Source organism: Vigna unguiculata, chromosome 5 (genome assembly GCF_037176805.1).
Source record: "Vigna unguiculata cultivar grain cowpea cultivar isolate G323 ecotype 2 chromosome 5, ASM3717680v1, whole genome shotgun sequence".
NCBI classification, from domain to species: domain Eukaryota; kingdom Viridiplantae; phylum Streptophyta; class Magnoliopsida; order Fabales; family Fabaceae; genus Vigna; species Vigna unguiculata.
Window position 1 is genome coordinate 46,483,191 of NC_140796.1, and position 19,611 is coordinate 46,502,801.

The 19,611-nt window shown below is 30.1% G+C and overlaps 1 protein-coding gene and 2 pseudogenes across 4 annotated transcripts; 1 reads left to right on the plus strand and 2 right to left on the minus strand.

Moving 5' to 3' along the window:
* Positions 1–307: 307 nt before the first annotated feature.
* On the minus strand, positions 308–5,174 carry LOC114185092 (TMV resistance protein N-like). Of its 3 annotated transcripts, none has more exons than XM_028072600.2 (5): positions 4,469–5,166; positions 3,017–4,112; positions 2,542–2,814; positions 1,376–2,257; positions 308–1,203 (listed from the first exon to the last, which is right to left on the minus strand). In XM_028072600.2, exons 1-5 carry the CDS (start codon positions 5,026–5,028, stop codon positions 571–573), a joined length of 3,444 nt encoding a protein of 1,147 aa, XP_027928401.1. In that variant the 5' UTR covers positions 5,029–5,166; the 3' UTR covers positions 308–570. The 3 variants fall into 3 exon arrangements, with proteins under 3 accessions (XP_027928401.1, XP_085530079.1, XP_027928402.1); XM_085673953.1 differs by having other exon boundaries at positions 4,076–4,112; positions 4,469–5,161; XM_028072601.2 differs by having other exon boundaries at positions 896–1,203; positions 1,479–2,257; positions 4,469–5,174.
* A 1,948-nt stretch (positions 5,175–7,122) lies between these two features.
* Positions 7,123–19,538, minus strand: LOC114184701 (uncharacterized; annotated as a pseudogene).
* Positions 9,700–16,537, plus strand: LOC114185093 (TMV resistance protein N-like; annotated as a pseudogene). Its single transcript, XR_014994952.1, has 5 exons — positions 9,700–10,635; positions 10,733–11,830; positions 12,148–12,420; positions 14,400–15,262; positions 15,437–16,537. The product of XR_014994952.1 is annotated as a TMV resistance protein N-like (transcript).
* Positions 19,539–19,611: the final 73 nt, after the last annotated feature.

Sequence of the window (19,611 nt, forward strand, 5' to 3'; positions counted from 1 at the left end):
TCTCTTACGGTTTTTTTTTTCTCTCAAAATCAAAATCTCTAAATTTAAGAGTGCTTTTCTTCCTCTACCACCTCTAGAGGCCACACTCCATAGTTATCAATGTCTCACATCAATTTCTTCAAATACATTAACATAAATGTCATGGTTATTATTGTAGTTGTACTAACAAAATAATTTTTTGTCATGATTATTCTAGTAATTTAAAATATCGTTCTAAGTCTTATATATATATATATATATATATATATATATATATATATATATATATATGTATGTATAAATTGAAGAAAAAAATTTAAAAAACTAATTTTCTTTTAAATTAAATAGGCCAATTTATTAACACACCAACCATAAAAGGACTAGATGTAGCCAGATAGCCCATCTTTACACGTCTAAATTGACCACAAGTTCTCAATGTAGTACACCAATCACGTATATTGCACTATTAATTTTAATAACCATTAATTCTACAAAATAGTGAATCAACGATTAATTAGGACCTACTGATTTAGAAAATAATTCATTACCTTGGGTCCCAAAAGATGCATATTCGTGTCTTTTGTAGTGCATTTAAAACCCTGCATAAGACAAATTGTTTTCCTTTACTTCTGCATCATGTTTCTCTACTTCATCTTCCTTTGTGAGTAACCAATTGTAGGGAAGCCGGAATACAGGACCAGAATTGGTCTTGCTTTTTTTCACAAAAACAAAGTTGAGAGGGTGTACTTCATTGCGAGGGAATGGAAGAGGTTGTCCTTGTTGCATCCTTTTAAAGTCATGTACATCTTTTTTGAATATACTCCTCATCCCCCATGCATGGATCTTAACCCCTGCTAGGGTTTTAAATGTGATATGTGCTCCTGTTTTCACAAAATGACAATGCTCTCTCGAGATATAAATGATCCAAAAATGATTTGATTTAGCAAAATGTTGTATGTTCACATTATGTGGCACATCACAGTATTCTTCTGTATGTTTACTTACGAAAGAAAGATATAATGGGTGCGGTGAAGAATCATCAACAACAAGAGCAGTGTTTCCCCCAAATATAACACAAAAGGCAAAGCCCATCCAGTCTTCATCCACACTAAATTCCACTATCCTTATAACTGAATCCCCTTCAAATCTTTTGGTGAACCACCGCGGAATTTCCAAACCCCATGGAACAACAATGTCAAAGCCACATCGAAAATGACAGGATTCCTGATGTCACCACATGGAAAATCACAAAATAAGTTTTACTATAATCAGTTGTATAACAATAATAGGTCGTTAACAAAAAGTATTTTTTACAAACAATATTTAAAGACACTTCTAATGACAAATTAGGCAAATATGTCATCGAATGACAAGGAGAAGGTAGTAAAATGTGAACCTTAATTAGTCTGAAAAGCCATGCAAGTTCCAAACTCCAACAATCCCACGGTTTGGACAATATATCAACCATATTGGCACAATTAAAAAGATATAAGCCTGACCTATGATCACGAGATCCGGATACTTTTCTAAAATACTTCCCCCCTGATGCAGCTCCTTCAATTGGAAGGTTAGACAAAGATTTAAGCTCATGACAATGAGACAAGTTTATATATCCTAGACAATGAAGCCCCCTGAAGGAATCAGGCACTGAAACAACATTGTTTCCCTGTAGATTCAGTCTTTCCAGACATCTTAATTCTCCAATAGCATCAGGTACTTCTGGTAGATTGCAAAAACTTAGATCCAGAAAAATCAAACATTCCAAATGGGATTTAGAAGCTTGTCTTGGAAACAGACTTGTAAGTTTATAACAATGGCACAAAACTAGAGTTTGAAGAGATACCAAGGAATTGATATCATTTGGTATACTGACAAGTTTTGTGCAACCTCTCAAACTGAAGAAAGTAAGATTTGAAAGGACTCCAATGGATTGATGAATAGTGGATAAGCTTGTACATTCATCCATGTCAAGGTACTCAAGATGTGTTGCCCTTGTAAAATCTGGGGTGCTTTCAAGCTTAGAACAACCCGAGAGATGTAGAACTCTCAGAGAACTCATGTTGCCTACACAGCCAAAGTCAACGAAAACTAGATTCCGACAATTTCGTAAATTCAAGAAAGCAAGCTTCTTAAGAAGTCCAATTGATGAATGGACATAAGATAAACTTGTACATCCAGAAAGATCTAGCCTCTCAAGTTTTATGGTTCTGGAAAAATCTAAAGTCTCAGTCAGTTTCTTGGAGTTGCTTAAATCAATCCTTTTCAAGTTGGGACAGCTCTGCGAAAAGAGAATAAACAGTCACCTATTAGCATATAATCTTGAAACTTCAATTTTATTATCTCTTTTAATTTGGTATGCATTCAAAATTAAAGACACACTAAAGAGTTAAAAAAAGTTCATTTAGGTTCATTTACTGAAAAAAAGAAAAACATTATAATGTGATCCAAAAGAAAGTGATGGTAATGCATGCTACTTCTTTTGGAAAGTTATAGAGAGAGTCTATCTTTCCGTGATTTCTTCAAATTCAGCAGAAGAAAATGGAAAGAATGTAACTATAATACCTTGCGGCCTTCCCATATATGTGTGATGCGACTGTTAGGCATATTCAACTCCACAAGATTAGAGACTGTAAAATATGGAGGCAGAGAAGCAAAAGGATAATCATGCCACAATAGATATCGCAGCCTGTCAGAAAGAAACTCCAGGCTTCCTGAAAGTTTTGTGTGATGTAATATGAGTAATGTAAGCTCCTTCATTCTTGACAATCCATCAACACTACATTCCAACAATTCTTCTTTTTTATTTAAAACTATGGCTTTTACCTTCTCTGTTCCCTGAAAGTAAAGACAAAACATGCAAAAAGAAAAACACTTAATCAAATCACCTTAATAATTAGAACACGAAACATTTTTATAAAAAAAGGAAAATAGCGAAGCTTTAACTTGAAACAACCGTACTTTAAATTCAATGATTACCGTTTCTGATGTAGCAGATATTAAAAAAACATTACATGATTCAGAAAATATAACTTGTTACCGTTTCTGTTGTCAAGACTTGCAAGAAGTCTTTATGAAGCCATATTCTACTCCATGATCCTGGTTCCTCGGGAGATTGGCCGCGAACCATTTTTTTTCCTAATTCTTGTAACAATTCATGCATCTGAATTTCTTCATTGCTAATAGTGATGAGTGATTTCTCAATGAGTCTTGAAATTCCAATGTGAGGGTATAACCCACAACAGTCTAGAATTCGCTTAACATAATCCTCTCTCTCCCCTTTAAAGAAACATGCAATGTGTAAAAATATTTGTTTTTCCTCATGGTTTAGTCCATCAATACTTATTTGAAGTACATCCATAATTTTTTTATGTGGACTATTTTGCAATCTATTTATTGCATCTCTCCATTCAATAGTATCTCGAGTACACAAGAAAGAACCCAACACTCTAATAGCCAAGGGAAGACATTGGGCATATTTTAGTACTTCAGGAATCAACACCGCACAAGTACTGCTTTGCTCTTCACTTTTGAAGGCTTTTCTACAGAACAATTCACGAGCATCATTATCATTCAATAACGAAACCTTATGTATCAATACATTACCCTCGTACACTTTCAGAATATGCTCATCTGTGGTTGTAATAACCATTCTACTTCCCTTCAAAAGCAATTTAGGTTTTATGGCCAAATTTTCCAATTGCTCTAATTCATCAACGTTGTCCAGAACTATGAGGACCTTTATGTTGTGAAGCCTATTTTTTACAATCCCTGATATTTCAATTGGACTACTCATATCTATGTTTTCACGTAAAGTTTGATTAATGATCTCTTTGTGTATAGCAGTCTGGCCACCATCCCTATAAAGTTTGCTCACATCCTCAACGAAACAAGAAGCATCAAACCTATGAGAGATTTTGTCATATAGGACGGCGGCATGAGTTGTTTTTCCTATTCCATTCATTCCCCAAATTCCTAAAACTTGAACACCACTTTTTGAACTTAATCTTAATTTATCTTCTAATGCTTGTACACGTGATTGTATCCCAATAAGGTCATCAACAAACCCAGAGAATTTGTGACCCAATTTTTTTATTACCTTTTGAACAATATCTTCAATTACTTCAGATTCGGACCTGAAGAGATTAAAAATAAAGAAATATGCTTAAAATGCTCTGAATCTGTTCAAACGAATTGATGATAAAAATTAAGTTTATTTGGTTTTTTAGTCTTCGTAGTTTCTCAAACGAGTAATATTGTTTTCTTTATTTTCTTGCACCCACCATTTTGAACTCATTCCTTAAAATAATACCAGAAAGGAAGAAAATCATTTAAGAAAATTACAGTCACACACAACTAATGCTTAGAACAATAATTTTTATGGAGATAAACCTTCTAATGTTTTTCTAAAAAAAAAAATCAGTAAAATGTATCTATATATATAGAGGTATAAACATAGAAAACAGAGACAATAACCATAACTAACACATACTTGTTTCTGACGTCCCAACCAGCTAATTTGCCAAACCCATTCATAGCTCTCTCCCATCGATAAACCTTATCTGGGTTTCCTTTGAATTTCTGTCTGAGTGAAACGAAGGCCTTCTCGTATACCCCGTTCTGATGTCGTACGTGAGACGGAACAACATCATAGAAAACAGGGAAAACAGTTTGGTTATATTGCTGTTTGCAATCAGCTATAGTGGTCATTTCGTCCAAACACCACGAGGAGGAAGGATAATCTTTGGAGAAGACGATGATAGAAATTCGAGAACCTCTGATTGCTTGTAGAAGCTGTGATGAAATGGATTCTCCTTTGCGGAGCTTGTGGTCGTCTTTAAAGACAAAAATACCCTTCCGGAGAAGATGAGAGTAGAGATGATCAACGAAAGAGTTGCGGGTATCAGGGCCTCTGAAACTGATGAACACATCGTATCTGTAGTCTTGGTTTTTGATGGTGTCGGAGGAGTGATAGGAAGAAGAAGCAGATTCTGATGATCGGGCGCAGAACTGGCTCCAAAACCATCTCCTCCCTGATTTCTTCTTTGGCATCGGTGAATGGTAGTGGCTGTTCCTTCAAATTCACACCACAACCAGTGAGAGGAAGAACATGGACTTCTTTCAAAAGATGGTCAAATGGAGTAGAGATGAGTTGCAGTAATGGAAATCCCTAGAAAAAGACAAACATACAGAAACTTCATCACTTGCTACAGTTGCATATGAATATTCATATTTTTGCATTAGCACCGACACTTTGAGTCTAAATTTGTTTTACTGATTTGGTATCTAATATTTTGGTTAAGTTTAATTTGTTTTCTATATTTTTAATTTATTTAATTTGGTATTTTAATATTTTAGGAAGATTTAATTTGGTAAGTTAACTTAATATTGTATCCGTATATAATACGTGTTAAATTGTAAAACTTTTACATTTTTTTAACTTTTTAATTTTTTTTGTAAAAATTTATAAATTTATTTAATTTGGTATTTTAATATTTTAGGAAGATTTAATTTGGTAAGTTATCTTAATATTGTATCCGTATATAATACGTGTTAAATCGTAAAACTTTTACATTTTTTTAGCTTTTTAATTTTTTTTTGTAAAAATTTATAAACTATCACGTGTCAGATTATCGTCATGACAACTTACAATCATGTGATTGTGATAATAGTTATTTTTAATTTAGTCTTTTATTTAAATTTTTAGTATCCTAATTCTTTAAAACAATCCAATTTTGTTCTTCCCGATTTGAGATCAAATTAGTAAATAAGCTTAATTATAACTTATATATACATATTGTAATAACTTTTTTAATATATACATTAAATCATTTCACCTCAATACTTAAATTATTTTACTTTTTACGTGTTTTATCTTTGTAATTTTTTATGCTTGAAATTTTTTACACTTGTAAAAAGTAAAATAATTTGAATATATAAATATAGTGATTTGATCTATAAATTCAAAACTATTCATTTAACATGTATATATAAGTTATAATTAAACTTAGTTATTAATTTGGTCTTAAATTAAAAAGGACAAAATTGGATCGTTTTAAAGAATCGTGTACTAAATTGAACAAAAAATTTAAATAGAGGACTAAATTGAAAACAACTATTATCATTACCTCGTGTCATGATTGTAAGCTGTCGCATGGCACGAGGTGAACTAACACGTGGCAGTTTACAAATTTTTACAAAAAAAATTAAAAAAATTAAAAAATTTCACTACTTGACACGTGTACTTACAGACACGGTGTTCACTTCAACTTAATCGACATGATCAAATTGAATCTTTTTAGATAATTGGGATATTAAATTAAACAAATCAAAAATATAAAGACCAAATTGAATTTAACCAAAAAAATTGGGTACCAAATTAGTAATTATACATTTTTTTATTATCATTTGATATTATTTATTATTATTATTTATTTTCTCTTTTTTTAATATATAAAATTTAATTTTCATTAAAATTATTTTATTTTTATAAGAGTTGTCTAATGAGTTTTCAAGTAAAATTTTTTCTTTTATATCGGAGTAACAACAAACGTGAGGAATAGGAAATTTCTCTCAAGATGCCCGGCTCTTCCATTAATTTTCTTATATCTTTCAACTTTTTGCTTTTTTACCTAGTGTAGTTATTTGAATGTTTAAGCACCCTAATTATGAGAGGGAATTACGTAATTTTGGTTACTTTATTTATGTGCAGGCCTCTTTGTTCTTTTATTCTTTTATACAAAATAAATATCATGTGTACGTTTATTTATCACCACATAGATGGTCCCTTTGCCAGGGGAAGATGTACAACACTTTTCTTATTTGTGTATAAGCATCTAAATATTTTATTATATTATAAACACTGATACTTTGATAAAAAAATTAAAATAAATGTAATAAAATTTAAAAATTTGTTTTATTCATTTAAGCCTGTGGCGGAACTTGACCAAAAATTATAGGAGTGTCAAATTATATTTGTTATATATAATTTTTTTTAATTAAAAAAAATTAATTTTTTTACATCATTTTTTTAATTCAAAATAAGCATTCATGACAATAGAATCTAAATAATATAACAATAATATATATGAAAGAGTAACATAAAGTTTATCATCAACAATAATATAAAACAAAAGTTACTTTTATTCAGAGTGCTCCTTTACGCTCTTTCAATGACTTAAAATCTTCAATAATTGAATCAGAGCTGAAGCTAGTTGCAATATCCCTTTCAATATAGATTATCATAGTGCTTGCTAAAAATTCAGCCTCCATCTTATTTTTCAACTTGTTCTTGATTATTTTCATTGCAGAAAAGATCTTTCAGTTGTAGCTGTAGAAACTGGAAGAGTCATGATAAGACAAAGTAATCTATCTATCAAGTAGTAAACTTCAGACTTTTTTGTTGTTGCCAAACATGTACATAACTCTTGCATTGTTGATAAATTCTTCAAATTTGAATCTTGACGAGCATCAATAATGAAATGTTGAAGTTGAAAATTCAAATTAATCTTCTCTTGCTCATTGAAATCTATGGGATAATATTTTTCCACAAGAGTGCAAATTTTATCAATATTAAAAGCTTTATAAGCATCCTTAGGATCCAAAGCAGAACTTAGAATTAATAACTCCATTGCTTGGTCATTAAATCTACTGTTTAACTCTTGTAATTGCTTATCAATGGTAACAAAGAATATTTCAACAATAATGCTCCACTGTAATATGATCCTTTTGGTGACGAGAGCGTCCTTGCCTTTCTACATAAGAAGCCCCAAAATTAGGCACCTCAATATCATGTTTTTCACAAAAAGAAGTCACATTTTTTAATAACTTATTCCAATCATTTTCTCTCAAGTTTTAAATAAGTCCTTTTGTAGAACAAACTAAACACATAGCATTAACTATATCCTGAGATTGTTGTTGTAATGCTTGACAAAGAATATCTGTTATACCCATGTTTGACAAATAATATATAAATAAAGTAATAATATATAAATAAAGTAGTAATATATAAATATATTTTTTTAAATATATAGAAAATAAAATAAAATAAAAATAATAAATATAAATAGAGTAATAATTTTTAAATATTATTTTTTAAATATATAGAAAAAAAAGTAAAATCAAAAACGGTTAGGGGAGCCGTGACTCCCCTGTCCCTTAATAATTTCGCCCCTGATTTAAGCAATAATCTATTTTATTGTTAAAATATATATGTATATAAAATAAATACTATTAAAATTTCTAAAAAATTATGTTATTATAAAATAAATATAAGTATATAAAATATTTAAGGATATAACTAATGGCTATTAAAATTTAATTTAAATTTTTAGTATTATGAAAAATGTTGTGGCCTATAATTAGTAGTATCGATAATAATAAATAGTAGTTATTTTAAAATTTTGTTAAAACAAAAAAATATTAATATTGATAATTAATGTGAATATACAATAATAGTATTAAATTAAAATTAAAAAATTTAAAGTATTGATAAGTAATTGAAAATTTTATTATTATTGTGTATTAAAAATAGTAATTTAACAATTTAATTATAATTATAGACAAAAATTGTAATTGAATGTTATTATTAATTTAAATTCACTATCGTTAATAACTTTTTAAATTTATCGCTAATTTAATTTAAATTTTTAATTAATTTAATTCTCTTGATTTCAAGTATTTTTTTTTTCTTCGATAATAATTTGTTAATTTAAATACAAAATAATTTTAAGTTTCTTTATTTGTGTGCTTTATTCAAACTTTTCATGAATGATCATTAGTCATAACAATTTTTATTTAAAGTAAAACTAAGCAACGACATTTAATTCTAATTTAAATTAAATTCTTTGTTTGTTTATATTCAAATAAAATATTTATTAGTAATACTAATTATTTAACAAAAATAAACTTTAAAATAACGTCTTTCTTCGTTTGGTGTGTTTTTTAGTTTTCTTTGTTATTTCTAAATTTTTTGTTTGTTTTAAAGAGATAATTTAATCAGCATTTGATCTTCTAGAACCGATTCTGACAATTTTTGAGTCTGGAGAGAGAGAAATTGAAGTGAGAATTTCCTAGAGTTTACGTGTGGAAATCTTTTGGTCAAAGTCAGCTCGCTGGGAAAAAATATGTGGTTGCACCTATTGCATAGAAATGGCCGTTAACCTGTTAACAAGTAGGAAAATGATTTTTTATTATTAAATTTTAATAATTTTTTCTTATAATTTTATAAGATAATTTTTAGATAATTTTTCATTTTTTTTATTCTCGATATTTTAAAATTAATTAAAAAATGTATCTCATGTTATAAAAAAAGTTGTAAAAATTTTATAGTTAAAATATTATCTTCCTAATAAGTATTAACATTATCATGTCATATTATTATAAATTTTCATATTTAGTAAATTTGTTTTATAGATTTGATTAAAAATAAGTAAATTTCTTAAACAAAGTTAATTGGAAGAATGCGTTTAAATGATAAATTGTAAAAATGGAAATAAAAGACCTGTGAATCATAATGTTTAACTCTGAAGAGATGAAAAGAAATCGACAACAGTGTGAAAATTCAAATATAATTGTGAAAGTAAATAACGAGAAATGCAAATTAGCAAGGATAGAAAAAACTTCCACAAAAAAATTGAAAAGGTTGATGATAAAGAACATAAGTAAAATTCCATTTTTTGGCCATTTTAAGTTTCAGCATTATAGAGTTTGGTAAAATATGAATTGTCTTCACAATTTACAAATAAGAAAGTTTATATATAAACAAATTATCCAGTAGTTTTATACTCTCCAAGCTCCGCTGAATAAAATGGAAAATTCATATTTTGCTGCTACTGGTTCTTGGTTGTTCTTCTCTCCACTGCGTACACAAGGCCATCAAGAATCTTGTCATGTCCGATCAAAGCAATAGCTTCTGCGTAGGTCAGCTATCGTTCAGCACCACACTTTAATTCTATCACACAAGCTATGATTTCCACCTTCTAAATCGTTTCAACAAATCAAATCTACACTTTTTTATTAAGAATTGTTCTTCCGCTGTGTGTGGTGTGAAGTTAAGGAGTAAACACTACCAATTGAAGTGTATAATTCATAGATGGTGAAAACTAAATCAGGGCTTCAATGGTTTTGGCCCTGCTTCGGTGGTCGATCATCATCCTCTATCGTCCATTCACAGGGACCTACTTCTTCTTCTTCATACCAAAACCAAGACTACAGATATGATGTGTTTATCAGTTTCAGAGGCCCTGACACCCGCAATTCTTTCGTTGACCATCTATGCTCTCATCTCCTTCAAAAGGGCCTTTTTGTATTGAAGGATGATCACAAACTACAGAAAGGAGAATCCATTTCCCGCCAGCTTCTACAAGCAATTCAACAGTCACGCCTTTCTATCATTGTCTTTTCCAAAAATTATGCTTCCTCAACTTGGTGTTTAGACGAAATGGCCGCTATAGCTTCTTGCAAACAACGATCAAACCACATTGTTTTCCCCATTTTCTATGATGTAGATCCATCTCATGTAAGACATCAGAATGGGGTATACAAGAATGATTTCCTTTCACACAGATGGAAATTCGGAAAAGATCGGGACAAGGTTCCTGGATGGAAGAGGGCTATGACGGATTTTGCAAATTCAGCTGGTTGCGATATCAGGGACAAGTAAGTTTTAATTGCAGTCATTCGCTTTTTTGTCTTAAATTCATAACATCACAATTTAAGTAATAGTTTAGTGCTCTATTTTTTTCTTCTCTGGCAGGCCAGAGTTTGAACAGATTCAAATTATTGTTCAAACAGTAATTAAAAAATTAGGTCATAAGTTTTCATGGTCTGTCAATGACCTTATTGGGATACAACCACGCGTACAAGCATTGGAAGATAAATTAAGATTAGGCTCAAACAGTGATGATGTTCAAGTTTTAGGAATTTGGGGAATGAATGGAATAGGAAAGACTACTCATGCAGCTGTCCTATATGACAAAATCTCTCATAGGTTTGATGCTTCTTGTTTCATTGAGGATGTGAGCAAACTTTATAGGGAAGGTGGCCATTCTGCTGTTCAAAAAGAAATTATTTATCAAACTTTACGTGAAAACATAGATATGAGTAATCCTATTGAAATATCAAGGATTGTAAACAATAGGCTACACAGCATAAAGGTCCTCATAGTTCTGGACAATGTTGATGAATTGGAGCAATTGGAAAATTTGGCTATAAAACCAAAATTGCTTTTGAAGGGAAGTAGACTAGTTATTACAACCACAGATGAGCATATTCTGAAAGTGTGTGAGGGTGAGTGTTTATACACAAAGTTCCGTTATTGAATGATAAGGATGCTCGTGAATTGTTCTGTAGAAAGGCTTTCAAAAGTGAAGAGCAAAACAGTAATTGTGCCGCGTTAATTCCTGAAGTACTCAATTATGCCCAAAGTCTCCCATTGGCAATTAGAGTGTTGGGTTCTTTCTTGTGTACTCGAGATGCTGTTGAATGGAGAGATGTGTTGAATAGATTGAAGAATAGTCCAGATAATAAAATTATGAGTGTACTACAAATAACTGTTGATGGACTACACCATGAAGAAAAACAGATATTTTTACACATTGCATGTTTCTTTAAAGGGGAGAGGGAGGATTATGTTAAGCGAATTCTAGACTGTTGTGAGTTATACCCTCACATTGGAATTTCAAGACTCATTCAGAAATCACTCATCACCATTAGCAATGAAGAACTTCAGATGCATGAATTGTTACAAGAATTAGGAAAGAAAATGGTTCGAGACCAATCTCCCGAGGAGCCAGGATTATGGAGTAGAATATGGCTTCATAAAGACTTCTTTCAAGTCTTGATGACAGAAACGGTAACAAGTTACATTTTCAAACTTATTAAGTCGTTATTTTTAATATGTTGCTGCATAGTTAATGGCATTGGTTATTCCATTTAGACTTAAAGATTATTTTCTTTCGATTGTTTTTTTCGCATGAAATAATCATTTTATTATTGCTTGTATTCATACTTTTATATCAATATAATTTTAGTATGAGGGAAGTGAAGTTTTGATTTTTTTTTTTTTATTAAAACTTCACTATTTTCCTTTTCTATAAAAACGTTTCGTATTCTAATGATTAAAACGATTCAATTAAGTGTTTCTTGACATGTTTATTCTTTATGTTGCAGGGAACAGAGAAGGTGAAAGCCATAGTTTTAAATAAAAAAGAAGAAATGGCAGAATGTAGTGTTGGTGGATTGTCAAGAATGAAGGACCTTACATTACTCATATTATATCACACAAGAGTTTCAGGAAGACCGGAGTTTCTTTCAGACAGATTGCGTTATGTTTTGTGGCATGATTATCCATTTGCTTCTCTGCCTCCGTACTTTATAGCCTCTAATCTAGTAGATTTGAATATGCCTAACAGTCACATCACACATTTATGGGAAGGCCGCAAGGTACTATAATCACTTTTCATTTTCATCTGAATTTAAAGAAGAAAAATTATTTTTGACAAATTTTTTATTTTTATTTGATAAACTTGACAAATTTTTATAAATAGAATTAAAATAATTTTTTTTAATCAAAATAAAATAGTATTTTTTTTATCTAAATAGAATGTTTGTCTTTGTAAAAAAAATTGTTAACTTATCATTCTCCTTTAGAGAAATGATGAAAAGAGCGAATGTCTTTGTGGCTTGGGCTTCTCAAAGAAGTGGCAATACATTTTGGTCATTTTTCTTTTCAACTTATACAATGACATCATAATTTGAAAATTTTAAAAATGTAATATAAATTACTTAAAATAATGCAAAGATATATTTGATAAGACTATGAGATAAACAAATCCTAATTTGTAAATTCAGGCTAATAAACTATCTTTTTAATTAAAAGTGTTGGATAAATTAAAAGTCTAGTTAATAAATGTAAACTAACATTATAAGAATATCATTTTATAAGTTTAATTATTTAAAGGAAATATGTTTTATGAAAAAATATATTACTATATAATTATAATTTTATATTTTTCAAATAATTATTTTTTGTTAAGCAGTTCAATACTTTTATTAGAATTGGCTTTTTAAAAAAAATTGTATACGTTTTGTTTCCAAAAAATAAAAAGTTATAGTTTTTTTAACCTAATTATGTCAATTTTTTTTAAGTGTGAACCGTGTTTTCTAGTTGACAATGAAGCGAAAACGTATTAAACTATGTTCCTAAGGCACCGAAGCAAAAATTGGAACGTGTCAAACGGTAAATATTTCAAATGGTAGTGTGAAAATTTTAAGGATGACATTGAAGTGTGAAAATGTGTCAAATAATATTCCCAAGTGGCAACCGAAGTTGAAACTAGTCAATCTATCTAAACAACTCAAATGTTATTATGAAACACATTTGATACTTCAAAAAAAATTAATGTAATTGAATTAAAAAGACTATATCCTTTTATTTTTAAATTTGAAAACTGAAATGTATGAAAATGTTAAAGAGTAACAAATTTCAATCTTAGTCAAAGTTCATAAGTAAAAACACATTTAAAGCTTTATTTATTTTTTAAGAGTTCTATAAGTTTGTTTGATGGGGGAAATCATTTAATTTAAATTATTGTTATAATGAGTATTAATCAAAATTTATTCTTTATTTATTTATTTAAACTATTTTTTTATTCTTTTTTATAATTATTATTGTGTGTAATTTCTCATTGCATCACAAAATAAAATATTTGTCACTTCAATTTGTAATGATATTTTTTTTTCAATTTTAACTACTTAAACATTAAAAACCAATCCAACAAATACTAAAAATAGTACAATAATTAATTGTCTCAATAGAAATAAAATCGATAATAATAAATAAAAACATATTGAAGATAACAATGAAATATACATTTATTTATATTTTACCAACTAAAAACTATTAAAAATTAAACTATTTTGATGTATTTACCAAACTCTTCTGTCATAATTAAACCAACTTATAAGCTAGTTAAATAAATTAGTAAAATTTCATCGAACACACTATAAAATAAGAACATGTTTTTTTTCTTTAATTAAAGTAACACTACATAATATGTCGCAATAATTTTCTGTGAACTTGATGGTTGTATCGAATATTGTGGTAATGATTTTTAAATTATAATTCGAATAAACATTTACTTAAAAGTGAAAACCTTTTAAATATTATTTGGTTATCTTTGGGTGTAATTTTCTCTACCATTTAATTATAGTATGAATTGGAAATGTTTTATTAATTTGAGTAACTATGATCCTTTTTTATGACATTCTATTTTTTTTTTCACCTAATGTACTAAATGAAACTTTTTATTTCATCTACCTATATGTCTTTAATTCTGAAAGCATACCAAACTGAAAGTGCAAAAATGAAATTGAAGTTTAAAGATTAGATGCTAATAGGTGATTATTTATTTTGTTTACAGAGTTGTCCTAATTTGAAAAGGATGGATTTAAGCAACTCCAGGTACCTGATTAAGACTCCCGATTTTTCTAGAATCACAAAACTTGAAAGATTAGATCTTTCTGGATGTACAAGTTTATCAGAGATCCATTCATCAATCGGACTTCTTAAGAAGATTGCTTTCTTGAATTTACGAAATTGCTGCAATCTAGTTATCATTGACTTTGGCCTTGTGGGTAATATGAGTTCTCTAAGAGTTCTTCATCTCTCGGGTTGTTCTAAGCTTGAAAGCACCCCAGATTTTACAAGGGCAACACATCTTGAGTACATTGACATGGATGAATGTTCAAGCTTATCCACTATTCATCAATCTATTGGAGTCCTTTCAAGTCTTACATTCTTGAGTTTGAGAAAATGCAGAAAGCTTGTGAGTATACCAAATGATATAAATTCCTTGTTATCTCTACAAACTCTAGATTTATGTAGTTGTTCGAACCTTACCGATCTGCTACCAAGACAAGCTTCTTCATCTCATTTGAAATCCTTGACTTAAGTTTTTGCAATTTACAAGAAGTAAATGAAGCTATTAGAGAGTTAAGATGTCTGGAAAGACTGAATCTACAGGGAAACAATTTTGTTTCAGTACCTGATTTCTTCAGCGGGCTTCCTCGTCTAGCATATTTAAACTTGTCTTATTGTCATAAACTTAAATCTTTGCTTAGGATTTGCTTTAAAGGAGATGGATCAGGAGGGAAGTATTTTAAAACAGTATCTGGATCTCGTGATCATAGATCAGGCTTTTATCTTTTTGATTGTCCCAATGTGGCTCTAGAGAAGGAGAATCTTGAGATTTTCAAACTTGAATGGTCTCTCCAACTAATGAAGGTTCACATTCTACAACTTTATCTTTTTCTCTTTGGCTAACATTTGCCTAATTCATAATTAGGAATATTTTTAGGGATTAATTGTAAAAATTACTTTTTATTATCAACCAATTAATTAAATTCTAGCACAAATTGATTATAATAAAACTATTTTGCGATTTTCTTACGGCGATAGGAACCCTGTAATTTTCGGTGTGGCTTTGACGTTGTTGTTCCTTGGAATTTGGGATTTCCACCTTTATTCAGTGAAACATTAAGGGGGATTCAATTATAAGAATACTTCAATGTGGCACCAATGACAACTGGATTGGGTTTGCTTTTTGTGTTGTATTTGAGGGAAACAATGGTGATGCGGCTGTTCGATCTTCGCCACACTCTTCATTTTCACATCCACTTTATCTTTCCTTTGAAAATGAATACACAGAAGAGTACTTTGATATGCGACTTAATCTAGAGGCGCTTCAAACGAACGGATCTGCACATATTTGGATGATTTACATCAGTCGAGAACACTGTCATTTTGTGAAAACAGGAGCGCATGTCACATTTAAAGCGCAGCCAAATGTTAAGATCAATGCATGGGGGATGAGAGCTATACTCAAACAAGATATACATGACTTCAAAGTAGGGAAATACGTACTACTCTCCCAATTAAATCGTGATCATGTCCCCTTTGAGTATGTAGAAAAAAACATTGATGGGTCAGGACCTAAAATCCAGCTTCCTTATAATTGGTTTGTCACAGAAGAAGAAGAAGTTGAGAATATTGATGCAAAGGCAAAAGAAAATAACCTTTCCAATGCGGGACTTTAAGTTGCTTGTCAGAGATATAAATATTGAAGCTCAGAAGCATTTTTTGGGATCCCATGGTAATGATTTTCTCTGAAGCATTTGCTCATAATTAGTTATTGACAAAACTTTTCATCATCATGAAAATTCGTATTTTGCTGCTACCTTCAGAAACTCACCCGTTCTTGGTTGTTCTTCTCTCCACTGCGTACACAAGGCAGAGAAGAATCTTATGATGTTGAATCAAAACAATAGCTTCTGCGCAGGTCAGTTACCGTTCAGCTCCACACTTTAATTTCAGCTTCTAAATATTTTCAACAAATCAAATCTACACTTTTAAGAATTGTTCTTCCGCTGTGTGTGGTTTGAAGTTGGAGGAATAAACACTAGCAGTTGTATGTATAATTCATAGATGGTGAAAACTAAATCAGGGCTTCATAAAGACTTCTTGTGATGTTCAATCAAAGCAAACAACTTACATTTAAAAGTTTTCTTAAATAAAGTTTGTTAGAAGGATGTTTAACTGGTTGCTTTTTTCTCGTTGCGTACCCAAGGCAACAGAAAAATCTTGTGATGTTCAATCAAAGCAATAGCTTGTGCGCGGATGAGTTACGGTTCAGCTCCACATTTCTCAGCTTCTAAATCTTTTCAACAAATCAAATCCTAACTTTTTTTATTAAGAGTTGTTCTTCCGCTGTGTGTGCGGTGAATTTGACGGAACCAACACTACCAGTTGCAGTGTATAATTTATACATGCTGAAAACTAAATCGGTGCTTAAACGGTTTTGGAACTGCGTCGGCGGAACTTCACCAAAGATTTTAAGAACCAAATTATATATTATATTTGTTATATATAAATTATTTTTTTAATTAAAAAATAATAATTTTTTTACATTATTTTTTTCATTCAAAATAAACATCCATGACAATAGAATCTAAACAAAATAATAATAATATATATGAAATAGTAATATAAAGTTTATTATTAATAATAATATATAAAAAAAACAAAAGTTATCTTTAGAGTGTTCCTTTACGCTCTTTCAATAACTTAAAATCTTCAATAATTGAATTAGAGTTGAAGCTAGTTCTAATATCCCTTTCAATATACATTATCATAGTGCTTGTTAAAAATTCAGCCTCCATCTTATTTCTCAACTTATTCTTAATTATTTTCATTGCAGAGAAAGATCTTTCAGTTGTAGCTGTAGAAACTAGAAAAGTCATGGTAAGACGAAGTAATCTATCTATCAAGTAGTAAACTTCAGACTTTTTTGTTGTTGCCAAACATGTACATAAATTTTGCATTGTTGATAAATTCTTCAAATTTGAATCTTGACGAGCATCAATAATGAAATATTGAAGTTAAAAATTCAAATTAATCTTCTCTTGCTCATTGAAATCCATGGGATACTATTTTTCCACAAGAGTGCAAATTTTATCAATATTAAAAGTTTTATAAGCATCCTTAGGATCCAAAGCAGAGCTTAAAATTAATAACTTCATTGTTTGGTCATTAGATCTACAATTTAACTCTTGTAATTGCTTATCAATGGTAGGAAAGAATATTTCAACTTTGAAATAATGCTCCAATGTAATATGATCCTTTTGGTGATGAGAGCGTCCTTGCCTTGCTACATAAGAAGCCCAAAATTAGGCACCTCAATATCATGTTTTTCACAAAAAGAAGTCACATTTTTTAATAACTTATCCCAACCATTTTCTCTCAAGTTTTGAATAAGTCCTTTTGTAGAACAAACTAGACGCATAACATTAACTATATCCTGATATTGTTATTGTAATGCTTCACAAAGAACATCTGTTATCCCCATAATTTCTCTCATCAAATACAAGATCAGTATAAACTCAAATGAGGTCAAGCTTTTGTAAGCATTATCAGTATCACCACGTTGTGAATAAGTAGATCCATCAACAATAATTTTTTTCTAGAACTAAACAAGTTGCATCATACATATTGATCAAGCTACAAATAGAAGAGAAATGGGAGCTCCAACGGGTATCCCCAGCTCGTTTTAAAGTACCAATTGGATTTGTCCCTTTACCCTTTTCAAGCTCATCAATTTCTAACAAATATGAAATTTCATCTAACTTGGCAACATGTAACCCATCATGACGTTTACTAGAAGAGCAAACAATATTGACAATAAAAGTCAATTTTGAAAAGAATTGGTGAATTGGAATAACTTCTCTTGATGCAGCAACCAAGGCAAGTTGTAACTGATGAGCAAAACAATGAACATAATATGCATAAGGACAATCCGTCAAAAATAATGCTTGTAATCCATTCCATTCTCCTCTCATATTGCTAGCACCATCATATCCTTGACCACGGATATTAGAAACATTAAGATTATGTCGAGATAGTACAACACACAATTCATTCTTCAAAGTTATTGCTGCAGTGTCTTTAACATGCACAATATCAAAAAATCGCTCTTGAATAAAACCATTTTTATCAACGAATGTCAAAACAAGAGCCATTTGCTCTTTTTTTTTATTCATCACAAGCTTCATCGAAAACTATACAAAACTTGTAATCCCCAATTTCCTCACGAATATGATTTTTCACTTTACTAGAAAGAATATTCAATAACTCCTTTTGAATTTTAGGTAAAGTATATTTGGAATTGAATGGAGCATTTTCCAACACAACTTTTGCAACTTCATCATTGTATCATCTCAAGAAAATTACCTTGGTAAAGTACAAGCTTGAAGTGATAAAAAACGAACTGTGTCGATTGAAGTCTTGAGACGTAATCGATTCTTCATAATTTGATCTGAGCTTTGCACTTCCAAAACATTCCTGATGTGACAATTTTGATTTAACAAGTAAATATGAACAAGGATCCTTCCCAATGTGTTTAAGGAAAGCACAATTTTTTCCATTATTAACTTTCCTCCAATTTTTAAAACCTATAAAATAACAATAAAAAAGTTAAAACATGTTGATGACAATAAACTTATTGCCAATTAGAATTCAATGAAAATAAACTCAATTACCTGTAACAATGGAAACATCTGAGCTAGGTTGTCCGCTTGATTTTTTTATTAAAAAGATAACACGGTAAGCAATATGTAACATCTTTTAATGGCGAATACTCTAACCATGAAGGAAATAAGCTAAACCATGTGTACTAAAATTTTCTTGGATGATCATCTTTACTAGACAATGGATAATTTTCTAGACGCATTTGATATGGACCCCATTTTAGATAAACCCTTCGTATCTCATCAATTTGATTTGGTGGGTACTGCCAAATTTGAAGACGCTTTCCAGGATCACGTTCTAAAGTATTTTCAAATTCATTATATGTAACTTTAGGAACCTCAGAGAGTTGTTTTTCGTTTTCTTCAATATTTGGATTCTCATGAAGTTTCTCAATTTTAGATCACGTAGATGCATTTTTTTCATCTTCATCACAAGCTTTGCTCTTGAAAAAAGAATCAATTCTTCTACTCTTTATCATAATTTTTCTAATATAAATTTTTCACCTCTAACCTATTTACAAAAAGATAAAATTATGAATATCCCAAATTAAA